The sequence below is a fragment of the Gossypium hirsutum genome, chromosome D03, assembly GCF_007990345.1.
Source record: "Gossypium hirsutum isolate 1008001.06 chromosome D03, Gossypium_hirsutum_v2.1, whole genome shotgun sequence".
NCBI lineage: Eukaryota > Viridiplantae > Streptophyta > Magnoliopsida > Malvales > Malvaceae > Gossypium > Gossypium hirsutum.
The window spans coordinates 14,708,935-14,730,114 of record NC_053439.1 but is presented as its reverse complement, the minus strand read 5'-3'; the positions used below and the strand labels follow the sequence as shown (position 1 = coordinate 14,730,114).

General features: G+C 35.3%; 2 protein-coding genes across 5 annotated transcripts; one reads left to right on the top strand and one right to left on the bottom strand.

Annotated features, from left to right (window-relative positions):
- Positions 1-617: 617 nt before the first annotated feature.
- LOC107949589 (protein ALTERED PHOSPHATE STARVATION RESPONSE 1) lies at positions 618-5,641 on the top strand. The gene is made up of 5 exons (XM_041089830.1): positions 618-752; positions 840-1,869; positions 2,786-2,967; positions 4,072-4,295; positions 4,622-5,641. The coding sequence occupies exons 2-5, from the start codon at positions 849-851 to the stop codon at positions 5,421-5,423; spliced, it is 2,229 nt and encodes a 742-aa protein (XP_040945764.1). The 5' UTR covers positions 618-752; positions 840-848; the 3' UTR covers positions 5,424-5,641.
- A 788-nt stretch (positions 5,642-6,429) lies between these two features.
- LOC107949588 (ras-related protein RHN1) lies at positions 6,430-8,272 on the bottom strand. Of its 4 annotated transcripts, none has more exons than XM_016884299.2 (7): positions 8,109-8,272; positions 7,754-7,831; positions 7,496-7,663; positions 7,326-7,374; positions 6,988-7,061; positions 6,811-6,904; positions 6,430-6,738 (listed from the first exon to the last, which is right to left on the bottom strand). In XM_016884299.2, the coding sequence occupies exons 1-7, from the start codon at positions 8,145-8,147 to the stop codon at positions 6,635-6,637; spliced, it is 606 nt and encodes a 201-aa protein (XP_016739788.1). In that variant the 5' UTR covers positions 8,148-8,272; the 3' UTR covers positions 6,430-6,634. The 4 variants fall into 4 exon arrangements, with proteins under 4 accessions (XP_016739788.1, XP_016739789.1, XP_040945763.1 ...); XM_016884300.2 differs by having other exon boundaries at positions 6,994-7,061; positions 8,109-8,266; XM_041089829.1 differs by having other exon boundaries at positions 7,000-7,061; positions 8,109-8,266.
- Positions 8,273-21,180: the final 12,908 nt, after the last annotated feature.

The window sequence follows — 21,180 nt, the reverse complement described above, 5'->3', positions numbered from 1 at the left end:
TATGAAACAATTATAATATTTAAAAAATTAACTTAAAACGCATAAATTACATACCATACATGTGACATTAAAAATTAATGCTTTTCTCCTAAAATATTGGGTGTTGTTATGTAGTTTTGGTGGAACTATGGGGTGCTCTTGAGAGGCTCCAATTAGCATGGGGTCTAAGCATAAAGAGGATGATACTCGAGATGGAGAGTACTGAAGATATCAAAGTGATCCAGACAAATGAAAATGAACAACTTTTTTCAACTATGGGGCGTGTTATTAAAGACCTTATCAAACATTTATAAATGATCTGTGTTAGACATGTGCTGAAAAAAAAGGAATAAGATTGCAGATGGATTGACAAAAATGGTATTCTTCACAATTTTGGGAGACATATTTACATAGGGAGTGCGGGGAGGGAATTCACCTTGTTTTATTACTTCTTTTGTAAAACGTTGACTGAATATGGAAGAATGATCCAACAATCAAAAGAAGAGGTAAATTACTGACAGAGTCGTTAAGTAAAGTGAGGATTGTGTGTCAGAGTGAGTGTGTGCAGTGCAATGCATCTCTATCACTCCATTGTTACAGTGGGACCCATTTATTGCCAATAAAATTTTAATAATTTATATTTCATTTATTGATCCCATAAATAAATAGAAAACCCTGCCGTCCGCCCTGGACTGACTTTGTCTTCTCTTCTGTACCCAAAACATTACGTCGTTTTTCAGACTCTCAAAACACTTTGAGGTTTGAGCTAGCTTGTAAGAATCTCTCTCTTTCAACTTTCAACAATTGGGGAAGATTGGTTATTCAATTATTGGATTCAATTCTGGTAATTTTCTTTCTAGGGAGAAATTATGGGTTGTTCGCAGTCGAGGATCGAGAACGAAGAAGCCGTTGCCCGATGCAAAGAGCGGAAACAATTCATGAAAGAAGCGGTTGCCGCCCGCAACGCCTTTGCCGCCGCCCACTCTGCTTATGCTATGTCCTTAAAGAACACTGGCGCCGCCTTAAGCGATTACGCCCTCGGGGAGGTCCAGAACCCAAATCTCCCTTCTCCCCCTGGCCCCTCCTTCGTCGGTCCTCCCCCTCCTCTGCCGCCGCAACCACCTGTCTTACCTCCGCCTCCTCCTCCCGTCAGTCTTTCCGGCGATCCGGTCGTTCCGATCCAACGCTCCGCTAGTATGCCCATACAGATGCCCTTGAAAGGAAAGCAAAGGGAGACGTCGACCACCACCATCATGGAAGATGACGAGGAGGACGATGACCTGGACGCCGGTGGTTCGTTGGTTAAGCGAAAATCCCGGAATTATAGGGGAAGTGGTAGTGGCGGTAGGAGTAGGAGAGAGGAGGAGGAGGAAGAGGACGAAGAGGAGGAAATAGTGACGTCTACCACCGTTCAGGCGCGTGCAATGCAATCACAGCCGCCCCAGGATTCGACTTACTATTACTTCTTTCCAGCGGAAGGTAGTGTACCTGGACCAAGTTTAGGGGTGGTGGAAGAAATGAGGGTGGATAACGGAGAGGTTGAAAGGAAGGTATTTGAGGAAATGCCGGCAAGAATTGAGGAAGAGGTGGTGGAGGAGGAGAAGCTGAGGGAGGAGGAGGTGGTTGTGGACAAGGGACTAAAGACGCCAGTGGAGGTGGAGAAGCCGGTGCCACCGATATCTGGGGTAGGGAAAGGGAGTAAGAAGGGTGGGAAAATGGGGGTTGGTAGTACAGTAGAGAAGAGGTTGGGTAAGGGGAGTTTTAATTTGTTGCAGGTGTTTACTGAGCTTGATGATCATTTCTTGAAGGCCTCAAAGAGTGCCCATGAGGTTTCCAAGTTATTGGAAGCTACTAGGTTGCATTATCACTCTAATTTTGCTGATAATCGAGGTAAGGGGTTTTTCAATTTTGTATCATGAAACTGACCATCAGTGCAATTCTTAAGATTTTGATTTTGATTTCTGTTATCTCCTTTACATTTAGATTTCTGTTATCTCCTTTACATTGATAAATAGAATTTTAGACAAGTTCTGTTATTGCTCGGTTGCATGATGTTTGGTATCGGCATTTCAACTTTAGAATTCTAAGATTGGGTTTCAAATGTTAACGCCTCTTGCTGAAATTGCCAAGAACTTTGTTACTCAGACTGATGGTGTGAGTGTCAGATATGGTTATGTGTCAGGTATAGGTATGTTCAATCATTTTGAAAGTTTTTCATGCATTTGAAAGGTGTTTTGAGGGTCATACCCCCGTATCCATATCAAAAACTGTATCGAACACCAGTCTTCAAGAAAAATAAAGAGTTGGAGCAACATAAGCTAAGAAGATTGGTTGACTGTCTCTATAAGTAAATATGGGTTTTCATTCCTTTCATCCTTTGTCACATTGAGTTATTAGAATGAGTAATTTTGAGGATTTGGATTTTGACTGTTGAGGAATCTTGCACGAAGGATAGAACTAGAGAGTACTGCATATCAATAGTTTAAACATTGTTAAATAAGTTCCGGTCTACTTTGGCTTAGAAGTTTTTGCTTTCAGTTTGTAGAGAGCTCTTCTTTTCATGAATGACTAGTATTTTATCCAGTTCTGTTTTAGAGTCTAACCATGTCAGTTTGTACAAATATAAATAAACACATAAATTACTATTAACTAGAGATCAGCTATGCAAAATCATAAGGTGAAGTCTAACAATTTGGCCAATAAATTTGTTGTTTTTCACCTTTCTTGTGGAATTGAATATGTGATTATTTTGTTCACATAATGTAGCTTAAATGGATTGTATATTATCTTGGTTAATACTTTGCAGGACACCTTGATCACTCGCAGAGAGTAATGCGTGTTATTACTTGGAACCGTTCATTTAAAGGACTTAAATTAGACAATGCTGATAACGCAAACGATGACTTTGATTCAGAGGATAATGAGACTCATGCCACTGTGTTGGATAAAATGCTTGCATGGGAAAAAAAGCTTTATGATGAAGTGAAGGTATATAATTATTATTATCATATGTCATTTGTCCTCTTATTCATTATCTACTGAATGACCACTATACTGTTGCATAACTTTGATAGTATAAAATGTCTTGGTTTGAAATGCTTGATGATATGATATCTTCTTGATAAATTAAACCAGCATAATATGGTTTTCTTTGGCCGATCGACCAGTATAGGACATTCAATTATTTTATAATGCTACTATTCCTTATTGCATGATTGACACTCGATCAAAGGGCTGCCTGTACATATAGTTACCTTGTCTTGAATAGTTATTGACCACAAGGCTAGAACTGTTATAATTGGGGGTAAATGCACCACTGGTACTTGCCTTTAGGCCAATAATTTTGATTTTGACAACATAGTTCAGATTGTTACTGCTTTGCCACGAATCTTTTTCTTTGGATCATAAGTGAACACATTCACGCTTGGATAGACAGAGACCATTAGTAAGCTATATCTACGTGAAGCAACAAATTTTCAAGTAATTTTAGGTATGGTGTAATTCACATAGAAGTAATTTGCTCATTTTTTGTCAAATCATTCATCGTGTTATGTTCAAGTAATTGTTCCAAATGCCAATCCTCTTGTAGTATATAACTAGTGGGATGTAAGTGTGTTGTTCCCTTTCTCAGCACACCAAAAACAAAATGCATATTCTTAGATCAGTAACTTAGTTACTAATTCAAGGTTCAGTTTGGCTAGTATATCCTTGCACCTAAAGGAAATCTCATCTTCAGTGGTCACTTAAGTCCTAACTAGAGAAGCCCCGCATTAAAAATGGCTACAAGGAGGAGCACATATGAAGGATGAGGCCTCAAATTATATTTTGTTTTCCTAGAAATAACCTGCAGCAGCCTTGTTGTAGGAAAAGGAAAATGTCATTCTGGTGCTTACTTATGTTCAAGATACTGCTACTATCTATTTAATTTCCAATTTTCTTTAATGCTAATGTCTGTTTTGCTTCCATGAACATACATATCTTTTTGTAATTCACAGCAGTACATCTGCACTTTTCTAAATGACAGTATTTACGTGCTTTTGTTTGAATTAAGCATTTCCTTGATCTTCTTTGGGTTTGAATTTTTATGGATAGGCTGGTGAGCTTATGAAGTTTGAGTACCAAAGGAAGGTTGCCACTCTAAACAAACTAAAGAAACGAGGTACCAACTCTGAGGCACTCGAAAAGGCAAAAGCAGCAGTAAGTCATCTGCACACCAGATATATTGTCGACATGCAATCCATGGATTCTACAGTTTCAGAGATAAATCGATTACGAGATCAGCAGCTCTATCCAAAACTCGTTGAGCTTGTCGAGAAGTAAGTTGCAGTTCATCTTTTTAACTCTATACTAGACTTTCTCAGAAAAAGGCCTATGACTTGATCCAAGAGAGGATTTGAATGGCAGGGCAGTTCCCCTTTTTCTGTAAAAACAGAGTATTAACAATCACTCTTAGATACTTGTAACCTTACACAGTTTTTGTCTTCTGCCTTTGTGTTTTCTCCAACGAGGCTTAATTATTGTCATCAATTTACTGTATTTGCATAGGGTGTATCTAAGATGCTTTAACATTTGATGAAATCATTGAATTTTCTTTTCTTGTTTCAAGTTTGGATGATATGGGTTGCAATGTGTCAATTCGCAGGATGGTGATAATGTGGGAAACCATGAGAGAAGAACACGACAGCCAATGTAGGATAGTGGCTATACTGAGGGATCATCTGGACCTCTCTCAATCGGCACAGGAAACAAGCGAGCATCACCATGAGCGTACGATCCAGCTGTTAGCAATTGTGCAGGATTGGCACATGCAGTTTTGTAAGCTTATAGACCACCAGAAAGAGTACATAAAAGCCCTGAACAATTGGTTAAGGCTAAATCTCATTCCCATCGAAAGCAGCCTGAAGGAGAAAGTTTCTTCACCTCCAAGGGTCGAAAGTCCACCTATTCAGAGGCTTATCTTTGCTTGGCAGGACAAACTTGACAAACTTCCAGATGAGATTGCGAGAAGTGCTATTAATAACTTTGCTCATGTGATTGACGCTATCATGCAGCATCAACTAGATGAAATGAAGCTGAAGGAAAAATGCGAGGGATCTCAGAAGGAGCTCAAAAAGAAGCAACAGCAGTTTGAGGATTGGTACAATAAATATATGCAGCGAAGAACACCGGAGGAGTTGGATCCAACGAGGACAGACGACAACTCTAACAATGATGCTGTTACTGAAAGGCAACTTATGGTGGAAGCAGTGAAAAAGAGGTTGGGAGAAGAGGAAGAGGCGTACAGGATTTTACGTATTCAGGTGAGGGAGAAGTCTTTAGTGAGCCTTAAAACTCGGTTGCCAGAGCTCTTCAGAGCAATGTCAACTATTGCCGTTGCTTGTTCAAAAATGTATGGGGAGTTAAGGGCCATATCACGTTCAAGGAATCCAAATCATAGCTCATAAAACTTAATAGTATGTTTAAGCAATTTTCTATGTATAATGTGTTCGATGTGCTTTATATGGATACACTCGGACCAACAGAAAGGTATAGAATGAACTCTAAAATGGTATGTTACCGGGATTCTTCATTTTTTTTTTAAGTACTCTATATGCGGCATATATTCAGAAATGAGTGTGAATATATGATACTCCATATATGTATAATTGAAGTTTTTACTCCATGTACCAAAGCTCCTTGGTTTGATGTTTTTGAGGATGGAGGTCCCAATCTTTTCTAGGTGGAAACAATATGTGTGGTGCTGTTTGAACCAGGGTGTTGCCCTAATGATGGTTGTCCCCTACCTTTATATGATTATGTTCTTGTTTTACTCCCCCGTGAATTTGTCAAAATGTACAGATTAATCACCTCTTTACTTTCCCTAAAACTAATAAGACTAACTAGCTGGTTATATTATTCCGGTTTTTGTATTTTATACCTTTGTTTACATACTAGATTAGGATACTCATAAGTATCACCCAAATCCAAATTACATACAATAATTAATTACAATAATTAATTACCATTGATTGGAAAGAAAGAAAGAGTTTTATTTATTTATTTTTTATGTTATTCAAACTCTAGTGTGAGCATCAAATGCAGGTATGTATAGGACGGGCCGGTCAAAAATTTTACCTAAGATTCGGTCTGTTTAGAAAATAGATTTTTTTTTTCAAGTTCATTTTTTGGGCTTATATTTTAATCCAAACTCTCTCACTTTCTGAACGGGTCTTTGGGCTTGACTATATGATCTGGTATATGGTCAAGTCTATCAAACACGGATATGTTTTATTTTTTATAAAAATTTTCCATATATCTTGAAGATATTTGAAGGTTATAATCATAACTATGCCCGGAAATGTATTGAAATAAATTAAAAGAGTTAGAACAGAGGTCCTTTTGCCCGCTCTGAAGTAAAGCAATTCAAAGGTGTGTGTTAGTATAGTCCTTGTTGACCATTTATAGAACTAGTAATAAAACTTCATAAGCATCGATACCAACTATGAAGCAGTATTTCCTTGGTTCCGGTATTTAGTCATTTACAACAATTTTGATAGCTTGTAAGCATATTATTCATAATTATTGAAGTAATTTACACAATCAGCTATCCGCAAATGACAAACAGAGAGAGTGCACAAGTGTTGAAAGGGATATGGGTGCGGAGATGGTATCAGTTTCAACCTATGCAACAAAATAGCTTTCCTCTTCTTTCCTGTGTTTCCTCATGGTTTAGAGTTACCCCTGATGGGTTGGGAGGGGAAGCTGTTGCCAACTTCTTAGCTGCACATAGGAAAGGAGCAAATGATGAAAATGTGCCAAAGGTGTATGGAATGAGCATCAATAATGTGTTACCTATTTCATAGAAGAGCTCATTCACATTCTCTGCAGTTTTTGCTGATGTTTCCATGAAAAGCATACCATTTTCTTGAGCAAATTCTTCTCCTTCCTGCCAATGAATGAGATTTGTGTGTGCCCTTAGTAACTTGAGATAGTATAATTATGCTACACAGGGAAGCGTTTTGGAAAAACCTCAACTTGAACCTCTCTTTTTGAGTCCAAGTCTGATTTGTTTCCCACCAGAGCCATCACTAACTTTGGATTTCCTTACACATGGCATATAAGATCATATATAAAATAATAATTAGCTGTTGATTTATAGCTAACCAATCATTCTTTACCAAGAAAAATTTGCAGGCGAAAGTTAAAGCATAGGAGTAAACATAGAGTTGGGTAGGCCAGCATACCTCCCAATATCAGACATGATATACACAAATAAACGAGGCATGACACGAGCCAGTCAGGCACAGTGTCTAGAAAACATAACTTAGTATGAACTGAAAAGTGTCATATAACAGCATCTTCCTCACCTTGTTTTTGCAGTTCCTGAACCCATTTCTTTGCTCGTGCAAAGGTGTCCTGTCAAAAGAAGAAAAAAAATAACATAAGAGATGCCATTGAAATAACACATTCTCTGTCTGTGTTGTTAATAGGTTAACATTAGCAATGCATTTAAATGGATGAAAGTGAGATGGATTACCATGGTTGAGATATCATAAACAACAATGGCAGCAGCAGCACCTCGATAATACATGGGAGCTAAACTATGGTATCTTTCTTGTCCCGCTGTATCCCAAATGTCAAACTTTACAGTGGCTTCACTTACTGATAATATCTGAGTGAAAAAGGCTGCTCCTATCGTTGCTTCCTATAATGTACAATACTACTCCAAATTTCATCAACTCCTCAATCAGAAGACCAAATATATATATATAGAGAGAATAAAACAAGGAGGGACCTGGTGATGGAAAAACTGGCCTTTCACAAATCTTAGTACCAAGCTGGTTTTGCCTGTTCCCATGTCTCCTACAAGCACCTGCAATTATTCTCAATTTATGGACTATTTCCTTTTTAATCCTTGTTGTTGCACTCAATGGAATAAATCTATTTATGTATTTATAAGTTCCTTATAACATTTCTCAAATCATGTTAGGATATATGTTGAACAAGTAGAGTCAAAGCATGATAAGTTTGGACTATTAAAAGCAAAGAAATTAAAAGGGAAAACACTAGAGTTTAGGTTGATTGGGAGATCAAAAACCAAGTTGATCCCCAATTTCAAACAATAAAGAAAAAGGGTAAGACATACCTACCAGCTTGGCTTGTATGATCCTGGTACCAGGTCTTGCCATTGTCCAGTGTAGATCTAATTGTACGACTGACTGAAAATTACAAAGGCAAAAGAAAGTTTTAGATAGACAAAGAATTGGTACAATCTCATAAAAGGCAAAAACAGGAACGTTGTTTAGGATTGAATGAGAATGGTAGGTTTGAAACTTGGATTTCCTCGTACTATATTATTTACCTACTTTGACCGGTTGTTTACAACTTTGATTCTAAACAATGAATTGTGCTTGTTTTGTGATAAATAAATAAATATAATATCGATGTCACATCGATTAAAAAATTTACATGCATATTAAGTGTAAATATCTTAATTTTCATCTCCATTTGCTGTTATCGATAAAGCTTTATTGTTCACTAATGGCTAGTTTAGCATATTGCTGTTGAAAAGCGCTTTTAAAAAATGCTTATTAGAAGTGATTTTGAAAATTTTGGTTTAAAATTTAAGTGTTTAGCATGGCTGTGAGCAAGTGCTTTTAAAAAGATAAAATGTCTATTTTAGACATAATAATGTTAAGGAATAAAAGATGTATTTGAATATGATAACTTGTGAACCATACTCATCACTTGTGAACAAATTCTATATCCAAAAACCAAACATAAACAACTATTGATAAAATTAGATTACACATAAATAAGTATAATATAAATAAATAGTCAAACAAAGATTACTATTGGAGTTTGAATCGATTTAAACAATAATGAACCGATTCAAACAATAAACAATCGATTCAAAGAAGCAAAAAATTGATTTAAAACAACAAACAATTGATTCATATAAACATCAATGCTTTTAGTGACACAGTAGATATCTAGACACCTTAGAAGACTAGAAAATTTTGAACACTCCTTCATTTCCGTTTTAAGCCACCAAGCTCTAATCTTGAGTTTAATTGATAAAAATATAGTTCGCTTATCCTTATTGAGTGATAATTTCAGTGAGAAAAAAGTATAGCAGATTAGCTTCTGGAACTTCCTCCAATAAGCTATCAAGCACTTTGATTGCTTGTGGAATACCATATGGATCTATAACAGGAGGCAAACTACATGTGGCTTGACTCATATTATCAACTTCATTGCATAATTTTTTAATTTGATTGGACAATCTTGTAGTCCCTCCAATTTACTTTGAAGATTTCTTCCTTCCAATTTTAAAATGTGAAGTTCTTGCCTCAGGTGTTTTTCTTTTTTGATTGTTTCCATCAATGCGAACATCATTTGAATTGTGAACATCATTTATTGCATTTTCTTCCCTATTCTCTTCAAGTATGTCACTGTCAACATCCTTAAAAAATTCACTAGGGAGTGTACTCGAAGAAGGTGTCCATGCTTTATCACCGGTGGCAACTATCCACATGAACATCTGGTCCAAATTCCCTTCGAATTTAAGATCATTGCTACCAAAAAGTTTTGAGATAACTTAAAAGGTCCATTTTAGACATGATGTTATAACTTAATATGAAATAATTTAAATGATATTCAAAATCATTAATATTATAATATATGAAATATCAATTTTAAATACTTTTAAACAATCAATATAAATTGTTTATAATAATTTGAATGTATAAATCATATTTATAATTAGACATAATGTCAAATTTAACCCTTAATATTTACATCTTTTGTCAATTTGGCCTTTATTCTTCTTTTTAGCTAAATTTGACCCTCAACCATTTTAAAATGAGCTGAATTTGGCCATCAACCTTCTAAAAAAAAGTCAAATTGTTGTTGTTTTTAATGAAAATACTTACTAAAAGATCGAATTTTTAGACATGGTAACTCGCATGGCAATCCACATGTACTCCATGTTTTTTTTTTAGTTTTTATGAATATTATATATATTTTTGGATTTTTTAAATATTTTTATAAAATTTAAATTATTTGTTTATGTGATATATAAGACAAATAGTGCTAGTCAACATGAAGTATAAGTGAGTTGCCACACGGATTGTCATGCCAAAATCGTTAAAAAATTAATGTTTTACTCAATATTTTCGTTAAAAAAATGCAATTTGACTATTTTTGAAAGGTTAATGGTCAAAATTAGGTAAAAAAAAGAATAAAAGCCAAATTAACAAAAGATGTAAACATTGAGTGCTAAATTTGGTATTATGCCTTATAATTGGCAGATGGTATAAAAGAGGGACAAAATTATAATTTGACACTCAAATTGAATTTCAAAAAAACCAAAAGCTAGAATTTCCAACCTTTTAGTTTTGCTCGAAAAACTAGTTTGATTTTTTTTTTGAAAAACCAATTGGAAGAATCAATTTAAAACAATAAACAATCGATTCAAAGAAGCAACAATGCTTTTAATCACATAGTAGATATCTCAAAACCCTAGAAGACTAGAAAATCTTGGACTCTCCTTCATTTTTGTCTTAAGCGATCAAACTTTAATTTTAGGATTAATTTATAAGAACATAGTTTGCTTGTCCTTATTGAGTAATAATTTCAGTGAGAAAAAGTATAGCGGACTAGCTTCTGGAACTTCCTTTGACAAGTTATTAAACACTTTGATGCTTGTGGAATACCATATGAATCCATAACAGGAGTCAAACTATATGTGGCTTGACTTATATTGTCAACTGCATTGCATAATTTTCAATTTGACTTGACAATTTTATATCCCCTTCGATTTTCTTTGAGAATTTCTTCCTTCCAGTATTAAAATGTGAAGTTCCTGCCTCAGGTGTTTTTTTTATTGTTTCCATCAATGTGAACATCATTTATCACATTTTCTTCCTCATTCTCTTCAAGTATGTCATTGTCAATATCCTCAAAAAATTCACTAGGGAGTGTACCCGAAGAAGGTGCCCTTACTTTATCACCGGTGAAAACTAGCCCGATGAACATCTAGTCTAACTTACCTTTGAATTCAGGATCAATGCCTGAAATTCTAAATTTTTGAGCTTCAGGCACGACCTACATATAAATTGTAGTTTAATAAGAAATTATCAATAACCTCATAAATAAGAAAAAACAAAAATGATAAGAATTACAAATGTACCTTTAGCTTATTCTCTCACTAATCATTTGATACATCAATGGTTCTTTTTATAGTATTCCACCGTAGACCAGTATCTTCACGTTTAAGCTTTTTCCAAGCCTTCCATTCTTTTTTTAAGGCATCCCACCTATTTTTAAATTGTCTTTGTGAATAAGCCTTGTTTGTTTCATTCTTGAAGTTGGTCATTATTTTCAGTCATCCTTCTTTTGTGAAATGAGTACCAGGTCTATTGCCTTTCAATATCCCTTCAATACAAATATCACAACATATTTCTGTCAATCTTTTATTCCATATTGCTTTGGCCTTTTCACCATTAACTTCAACAACTGAAGTACTTTTCATCATATATAGTTGAAAATCAATATTACAAAAAAATTCTTAAAATATAAATAAATAATCTTTAAATGTAGTTTGTATATATCAATTATCCTCTGCATGCGACAATACTATTTATGTTTGTTCATGAATTTCAAAAAAAAATTTTAAAAAGTATTTTACAAGTTAAATATCATGTATATAGACATATTCGTTTTAGCCAGTGAAGCAAACAAGCAAATCATAAAACTTTGTTTTAGCCTGTTTTTAGATGGAGACCAAAGCCATTTACCTCTCATGGAGAAAGTAGAAAAGGAAATAGAAAATAAAAAAAAGTATACATTGAAGGAACAAAGATCAAAAGATGTATCTTTGAAAAAGAAGGGCAAGTCCTACTGCTACTTCACAAATCAAATTCTATTCAAAGATAATGAAAGAAGGGAAAGTAGGAACTACTGCAAAAGTTGAAAGAACTAGAGAAAAGTAATTTTGGTTGGTGTGTAGTAATAATATTTTACGTAGGTGTGTTTTAATGAGGGTGAAAAAGTAATTCAACTTTCGAAAGTGCTTTTGGTTGCAAAAAAGCTAAAAATTTATGCTTTTGCGTTTGGCCAAAAAAGTGTGTTTGAAAAGCCCAAATTCTCTTAAAAAGCATCTTGTTTAGCAAATATTTTATCTCAAAAGTACTTTTTGTCCCAAAAATGCTTCTTAGAAGAATGCTAAACTGACTATTAATTTCCAAACCTCAATATTGTCCCCTAGGCTTGACTGAAAAGGATGAAAGATTACTATTACTACCTATCCAATAAATGTGAGTTGAAGTTGTTGGTTTAACTTTGATACTCACACCATTACAATTTTAGGATGGGATGGTTTTATGTAACGCCTCATACTTGGCCTAGACGTTAAGACCAAATCTGGAAAGCTACATCAAATCATATTAGAATATCCTAGTTTTAACTATTTAAAGTTTAATTGCCAAAAATCATTTAAATAATTGAAACAATGTAGAAATCCAAATTGAACATCTGAAATCCAAGATAAAGCACACTACAGGATAAGTTTAATTAAAATGGTAAAATACTAAGTAAGGATGACCGAGCTCCCGCCACGCCGAGCCGCCTACATCGATGGATTACCTAAAATTCGTTCAAATAGACAAAATGAGTTGATAGGCTCATTGTGTAACTTATAGTATTTATTTAACATAAACTGTAGAACATATCTTCAATTTCTCATTGTTCAACAGTTCTCAGAATATGAAAAGGACTATAACAGAATATATCAGCTATAGATACAGATTACGATAAATACAGTATACAAATTTCCTACGCCCATCCGCTACACACCACAAAGGGTATCAAATACCCATCTCTACACACCACATGGTGATTATATGTCACGTTCAAAATGTCGCAGACTAGCTGCCAAATCAGAAAGCCATAAGTTGTCAGAATCAGATACATATGTGTGGCTTAGCCACCAGTCTTGGCAGATTATTAAACTGCCCACTACTCCTTCTTATTCAATCCCAATCCTAATGCAGATTCAGATTTACATATACAAACATAAGCATACGATGTTACAGATCTAGATTATACTTAGTTGATACGATATACGATTACTCGTTATTTTACAACTTGATGATACATATAATAACAATTTATATAGAAACAAATTATCAATTAATGGGTTTCATAGCCCAAATTAGATCATATGGACACTATGGTAGGCCTACATTCGATTGGAATGATGTTTACGGCCCTAACGAAAAATCTAGATTTTAGCTCACACGTCTGAGTGGATTCACACAGCCTAGCACATGCCCATGTGGCTCAAACAGTAAGTTACACGGTCTAGTACACGGCCAATAACACACCCGTGTGACTCAAAACACATAATATCTCTCACACGGCCTGGACATATGCCCATGTCCCTGGCCCATATGACTCGAATTTACAAAAAATGAGTTACATAGCCTGAACACAGGCCTATGTCCTTGATCCGTGTGACTCTGATTCACAAAAAATGAGTTACACGGCCTGGACACACGTCCGTGTCCCTGGCCCGTGTGACTCTGAGTCACAAATAATGAGTTACACGGACTGACACATAGCCGTGTAACGTTGACAACCCTATTTTTTGGCATTCAAAACTTGTAAAAAAAATAGGTTTTCATTACACATCTGTTAGAGATTCGATGTAGAACAATGGGAAAAGATTCAAAGTCCTAAAAATGACAATCAAAAGTTCAATCAACAGCAAAAACAAAATAGTTCGCACAAACAACAATCAACCAACTATGTCAAAACTTTGACGCAAACCCCCAACTCAAAAACAACAATTACCTTCGCACGATACAACAATTCAGGAACCTAATTCATTATCTAAGGAATATTTTTCCTCTATAAATTATCCTAACGAACACCAATTGAACATTTAGACAGAGGATTTGAGCAATTTAATTAGAAAACCAATTTTTGACCAAAATCGAACAACAACGAACATTAGAAAAAAAATATAACATTAGAACTTACAGAATTAACTTTAAGTCAAAGAACAACAGAAAATGAAACTTTCCCGACCACAGAAACAAAAATTTAACAAACAAAACTCAATAATCTATATGGCGAATGTAACATCCTGATTTTGGGCCTAGTCGAAACAGTGGTTTCGAGACCACAAGTCCGATAAGGAAAATTTTATTTTTCTTATATTTTTATGGTCTACGATTTTGCAGAATGATTTTGTGAAATTCCGTTAAAAAATTTCGACGTTTGGGCACTCAATTTAGTCAAAAGGACTAAATTGTAAAAAGTGCAAAAGTTGAGTTCTACATGTTAGAGGTGTCCAATTGTTATGAAACTTTAAATTGGAGGTCCTTATATGGTAATTAGACCATTGGTTAAGTTGGTAGACAAAAATGGACATGAGATAAGTGAAATAGGAAATTTTTAAGTTAGGGACAATTTGATAATTTAGTAATAAAAAGAATTAAAAAGGGAAAAAGATGGCAAAATGTGCTCATCTTCTCCATGGTGAACGAAAATAGTAAGGGGCAAGCCATAGTTAGGTTTTTCAAGCTTCCAAGCTCCATAGTAAGTGATTCCAAGCCCCGTTTTTAATGTTCTTTACGTTTTTGGAGTCCTGGTAACTTGATTTAGCTTATTCTAGCAATAATTTAACCTAGGGTTTATATTTGGAAAAATACTCATAGGTAAAATGTGTTTATTTTGATGTTTTATGGTAGAATATTAAGATTTAAATTTTGTTGAAAAACTTTTGCTAGTCGATTTTAAGTGAACGATTATATCGACATAATCGGTAAAAATACCTAATGTTCATAAGTACATGCTAGAGTGGGAATTTGATGTTTTCATAGAAGGAAACAATGTTCATCATGTCATAAAACATAAGAATAAGAGATGAAGTTTAATTTCCGAGCTTTGGGGCAAAAGTGTAATTATGCAAAAGTTTAGGGGCAAAATTGTAATTTTTCCAAAGTTTAAGTCAAGGATTGTTTTGATGAATGTGAGTATTAAATAAGATAAATTTTCTATTATAGATCAAGAAGAACGAAATTCGGAGTTAGACCGGGGAAAGAAAAAGATAGAGGACTAAGTTGCTAGATTTGGTCAAATTTTGTACCGAGGTAAGTTTACGATAAATAAATACAATATTTTAATAATTATTATTAATTTTGTTATTTTCCAGCAATTATATATTTATTTAATGAATTTATTTAATGTTGACTCAAGTATGAGATGATAGAGAATCAATGTTAAAAAGTCCCGTTGAAACATAAGGAATGTATCGGATACAAATGTCATGACATTTGGGTAAAGAGGTCCCATGTAAGACCATGTCTGGGACATGGCATTGGCACCGAGATGAGAAGTCCCCCGTAAGACCATGTCTGAGACATGACATGGGCACCGATATGAGAACTCCCTTGTAAGACCATATCTGGGATATGGCATTGGCAGTACAAGAAACATCTCATGTAAGACCCTGTCTAGGGCATGGCTTTGGCATGTTATTATCAAATATGAGACCCAAGTATCCTTATTATTCCAATGTCGCTCAATGGGATAGAAAACAGATTATGTTCTATGGAAGTTTAAGTAAAAGTATAATTAGCAACTTCAGGTGAGTTATAACAGTTAAGAATATGTTATGATATCAATGAGAACCAATATTTCAGCAAGAGAAGAGTAAGTTGTAATCTTAAGCTATCTAAATAGGTAAGTAAATAAACAAGTAAATGAGAGTAAGTAAAGAGGAAACTTAAGAACATGATATTTGCATATCATTATTTGTGTTAAATGTTGTTATTTATTTACTTGTAAACTTACTAAGCTTTATGCTTACTTCTTTTATTTCTTTTTCTTTATATAGTATTATCAAGTATAGTCAGGATCTTGAAGATTTCGGAGAGCGTTCACACTATCAACCACCATAACTCGGTATTTTAAGACGATAAATGTTTCGAGCTATGGCATGTATAGGGACTTAGTCATTTCGATTGTATATTCTTAAATTATGACCAAAAGATGATATGTAAATATTTGATGATGAATAGTTATTAAAATGGCTAAGTATGACGGTGTTTGTTGTTATAAAAGTCTAGGTGATAAATTATGCATAGAAATCATGAAAAAGTAAAAATTGGCAGTGAATCAGTTTTGAGATAGCAATAGTGACGTGAATTTGAAAAATCACCAAGGATAGTAGAAAATGAATTAGAGCATGGATGAGATATAGAATTAAATCTTATTGAGTCTATTTTCATAGAAAAAATAACAGTGTAGAAAAAGGAATTATGTATTCTGATATAGTTGCATTTTAGTTAGACAAGGTCAAAGTGGTTTTCGGAATCCCCTGTTCTGACTTTGGAAAATCATTAAAAAATTTACAAAAATATTTATGAGTTGTAATTTATATTTCTAGATTTCTTTTTGAGTCTATTTTCTGTAGAAATAGGTGAGAACATCATATGAAGTCTGTACAATGGGACAATTAAATTTTAGTGACAAGAGGTTAGGATAGTCGATCAGTGAAACAAGGGAGATTTAACTAATAAACTGTACTAATTGGCTGAACAAAAAATTTTGAAAAATTTATGGTAAAAATATATATGAGTCTAGTTTCAGGAAAATTTACGGATTTAAATTTTGAGTTTTGTAGCTCGAGATATAATTAATTTAGTGACTGCTGCACAGGTGGATGGTTTTATTGTGAATACTAAAATAAATTATTTTTATTTGTTTAAGTAATCGAAAATTTTTAATGTTCCCGGTTGGGACTCGAACCATTTCCGTTGCATGTTTTAGGGTCTTGAGAGTTCTTTTAGGGACATATTGATTAAATGTGAGTGAATTAATTTTAAAAGCAACTTTTTTTATGCTCTGAACTAGTAAGTTAAGTCAAGTAACGCCTCGTGCTCGATTCCGACAACGGTCTTAGGTAGGGGGTGTTATAGCGAAAGAGAAAAGAAGAAAAAGAAAATAGGAGAACCAAAAAGAAGGGGAACAAGAGAGGGAAAAGGAAGATACATTTAAAATAAAAAAATAAAAAAAATTTCAAAAGCAAAACTAAACTAATTCTGTAGAGTAGCAAAAACATATCTCAGCCTAACCGCCAACACATAACTAGAGCACAACACCACTGATACAGAGACTTAATTATGATAGAATTTAATAGACAAATATGCAAATTTTTAAGGTGTTACAACTCTTTCCTCCTAAAGGAAATTTCGGCCTTGAAAATTACCTGACTTAAACAGATGAGGGTATTGCTGACGAATTGAATCCTCAGGTTCCCAAGTGGCTTCCTTAGTGCCATGATTTTGCCACACAACCTTAACCAGAGGAACGGTTTTCTTTCTCAAGACCTTGACGTCTCATTCCAAAATTTGAATAGACTCTTCCTTAAACGTTCGATCTGGTCGTACCTCAATCTCCTTAACAGGAACAATGTGAGATGGATAAGATCAGTACCGTCTCAACATAGAGACATGGAATACATCGTGAATTCGATCCAAATCAGAAGGTAGCTCTAGCTAAAAAGCAACAGGTCCGATATGTTTTAGAATGTGATAAGGTCTGATGAGTCTTGGGCTCAAGTTAACCTTACAACTGAACCGCGAACCTTTTTCCAATGAAAAACTTTCAAGAATACCTGGTCACCCACAGAATACTCAATATCCCACCTTTTTAAGTATGCATACAATTTCTGTCGACCGAAAGTTTCCTTAAGATGGTCTCAAATCAATCTAACAATATTCTCAATCTCGAAAACTAGCTCGAGATCCAATACTCGGCGTTCACCTAACTCAGTCCAACACTGAGGGGTACGACATCTATAACCATACAAAGCCTCATAAGGTGCTATCTGAATGCTAGACTGAAAGTTGTTGTTATTCTTGAATTTAACTAACGAAAGATAATCTTTCCAACTACCCCGGAGGTTGATTACCCAACTCCGCAGCATATCCTCCAGAATCTGAATAACTCACTCAGACAGTCTATCGATTTGAGGGTAATACGCAGCGCTAAACTCTAATCGGGTACCCAAAGCCTTGTGAAGATTCTTCCAGAATCGAGAAGTAAAATATAGGTCTCTCTATCAGAAATGATCGAAACTGGAAATCCATACAATCTTACTAACTTAGAAACATACAACTTAGCCAATTTCTGAAGTGAATAATCAATCCTGGTCGGAAGAAAGTAAATAGATTTAGTCAATTGATCAACAATGACCCAAACCGATTCCTTTTTAGTGGGTGTCAAAGGCAAGCTACTAACAAAGTTCATAGTCACCCGCTTTCACTTCCAAAAGGGAATCTTAACTCATTGTAGCAAACATGAGGGCAAATGGTGCTCAACCTTAACCTTCTGGCACGTCAGGCAATGTGAAATAAAAACAGTTACCTCTTATTTCAAACCGGGTCACTAGTAAAGCTCACGGAGATCTCTGTACATCTTATTCCCACTTGGGTGCATAGCATACGGGCTACTATGCACTTTCCGTAGAATCGACTACCTTAACATCGTTAGGCACACAGATCTGACCCCTAAAACATAGAATCTCATCGCTATTTAATCCAAAATCAGAAGTCCCACTATCCTTAATCTGACTAAAACGAGAAACCGGAGACTTATCATTCTTCTACTTAGGTCAAATCTGATCAACCCAGGTCTGTTTAACCTACAACTCAGCCAGAAGACTACCGTCATCAAACAAACTCAGACGAGCAAACATCGCTCTTAGATCAGTTATCGATCTACGGCTAAGAGCATTGACCACAACATTGGCTTTACTAGGATGATACTCTATTATACAATCGTAGTCCTTAAGCAACTCAACCCATCTACGCTACCTAATATTCAACTCCTTCTATGTTAGCAAATACTTGAGGCTCTTATGGTCGGTGTAGATGATACACCTCTCACCATATAGATAATGCCTCTAGATTTTCAAAGCGAAGACAACTGCAACCAACTCAAGGTCGTGCGTGGGACAGTTGCCCTTGTATGACTTAAGCTATCAAGACGCATAAGCCACAACCTTACTATCTTGCATCAGAACACATGCCAATCCGGCGTGCAAAGAGTCGCTGTAGATAACAAACCCTCTACTAGATATAGGCTAAAACAGGTGTGTGAGTCAGAACGGACTTGAGCTTTTCAAAGCTCGCTTGCTGCACATCAAACCATACAAAAGGTGTGTTTTTACGCAATAACTTAGTTAAGGGAGTTGCGAAGAACAAGAACCCTTCCATAAACCTCCGGTAGAAACCTACCAACCCAAGGAAACTATAGATCTCAGACACATTCTTCGGTTGTTTCCACTTGGTCATAGTCTTAATCGTTTTAGGATCAACTCGAATCCCCTCAATTGACACTACATGACCCAAAAAAGTAACCTTTTGTAACCAAAATTCACAATTGCTAAACTTAGCATACAAATTTTTCTCACGGAGTATTTGTCGAACTATCCGAAGATGCTCATCGTGCTCACTCTCAATCTTAGAATAAATTAAAATATTGTTAATGAAGACTACGACAAACTAATCTAGGTACGATTGAAACACCCAGTTTATCAGATCCATAAATGCAATCGGGGCATTCGTTAAACCAAAAGGCATGACTAGGAACTCGTAACGCCTATAATGGGTCCTAAAAGCGGTCTTATACACATCAGTCTCCTTAACCTTGAGCTGATGGTACCCAGAACGAAGATTGATTTTGGAGAATACCGATGCCCCATGAAACTAAACAAATAAATCGTTGATCCTAAAAAATGGATACATATTTTTTACAGTCAACTTATTCAGCTGACGATAATCCACACACATTCTCATTGTGTCGCCTTTATTCTTGACAAATAGAATCAATGCTCCCCATAGAGACATACTGGGGCGAATGAACCCTCGATCAAGAAGTTCCTGAAGCTGGGCTTTTAATTTTATAAGCTATTTTGGTGCCATGCGGTAAAGAGCAATGGGCACTGGAGCAGTACCAGGTAACAGTTCGAGCAAACTCAACCTCCCTGTCCAGAGGTATTCTTGTCAATTCCTCGAGGAAAACATCTAAAAAGTCTTTTAGAGTTTGAATATCCTTAACAAAAAAATTTTTAGAACCAAAATCAAACACAATGGCTAAGTATGCCTCACAACCTTTCCGAACTAGCTTTTCAGCTACCAGAGCGGAGATTACATTAGGTCTCAAAGTTACCCTCTTAGAGGCACAGTCTAGACTGACCCGGTGGTCCACGAGCCAATCCATTCCTAGAATCAGTTCAAACTTTCCAAACAAAAGTTCTATCAAGTTAGCCAAAAACACAACCCCCTGAACCTCTAATAGAACCCGTCTATAAACTTTATTAACTCGGACTGACTGACCTAAGAGGCTAATTATAGAAATTTCTCTAGTAGTATTCTCAGTAGATATATCCAGTTTCACAGAAGCAGTGCTAGCTATATACGAGTGAGTAGATAAAATATCTATCAAAGTAAAATACAGAATATAATGAATAAAAAATGTACTCTCCATAACATCGGCGTCATCTCTATCCTCACGGTGCCTTGCTGTATACACAAGGGTGACTATTGTGCCTCAGTCTGACCCGCACCTCTACCTGGTGCCCTTTAACCTTGGCCAGAACTGTTACCACCCTTGACCGTGCCACGGCAGCTGAACAAGACTTGGAGTCGGAGTCTGTGTAGAAGTTTATTATAAGTTTCTTAATTTCTTATGAATATATTGTCTTTGAGATGTTTTTATTTGTGATTATAAACTAATTTTCTAAATACCTAGAGGAGATGAACCCTAAGATGGATTCTGTCATTTGATTTCTATTTTTATGCAATAAATATTTAGATCTTGTTCTCAATTACGTGTGCTTAATTTGTGGTTTAATATTTCTAGACTATTAATTCATGTTTGATGTGCTTGAATTAGAGGAGAAATAGACCCTGTTTAAGAGTAGATCTAGCATAATTAAGTGGAGTTGTATGCAATACTAGAAATAGGACGACATAAATCTACCAGATTAGAGTCAAATCTAATAGGGGGATCCATAAATTGAGCTAATGCGACAATAGGGATTTTAATTGGAAAGAAATTTCAATTAATCAACCTAGAGTCAGTTGTTCTTAGTCTTGAAGAGAGATATTAGCATAATTTAGGGATTTCTATGGATTAAGATAC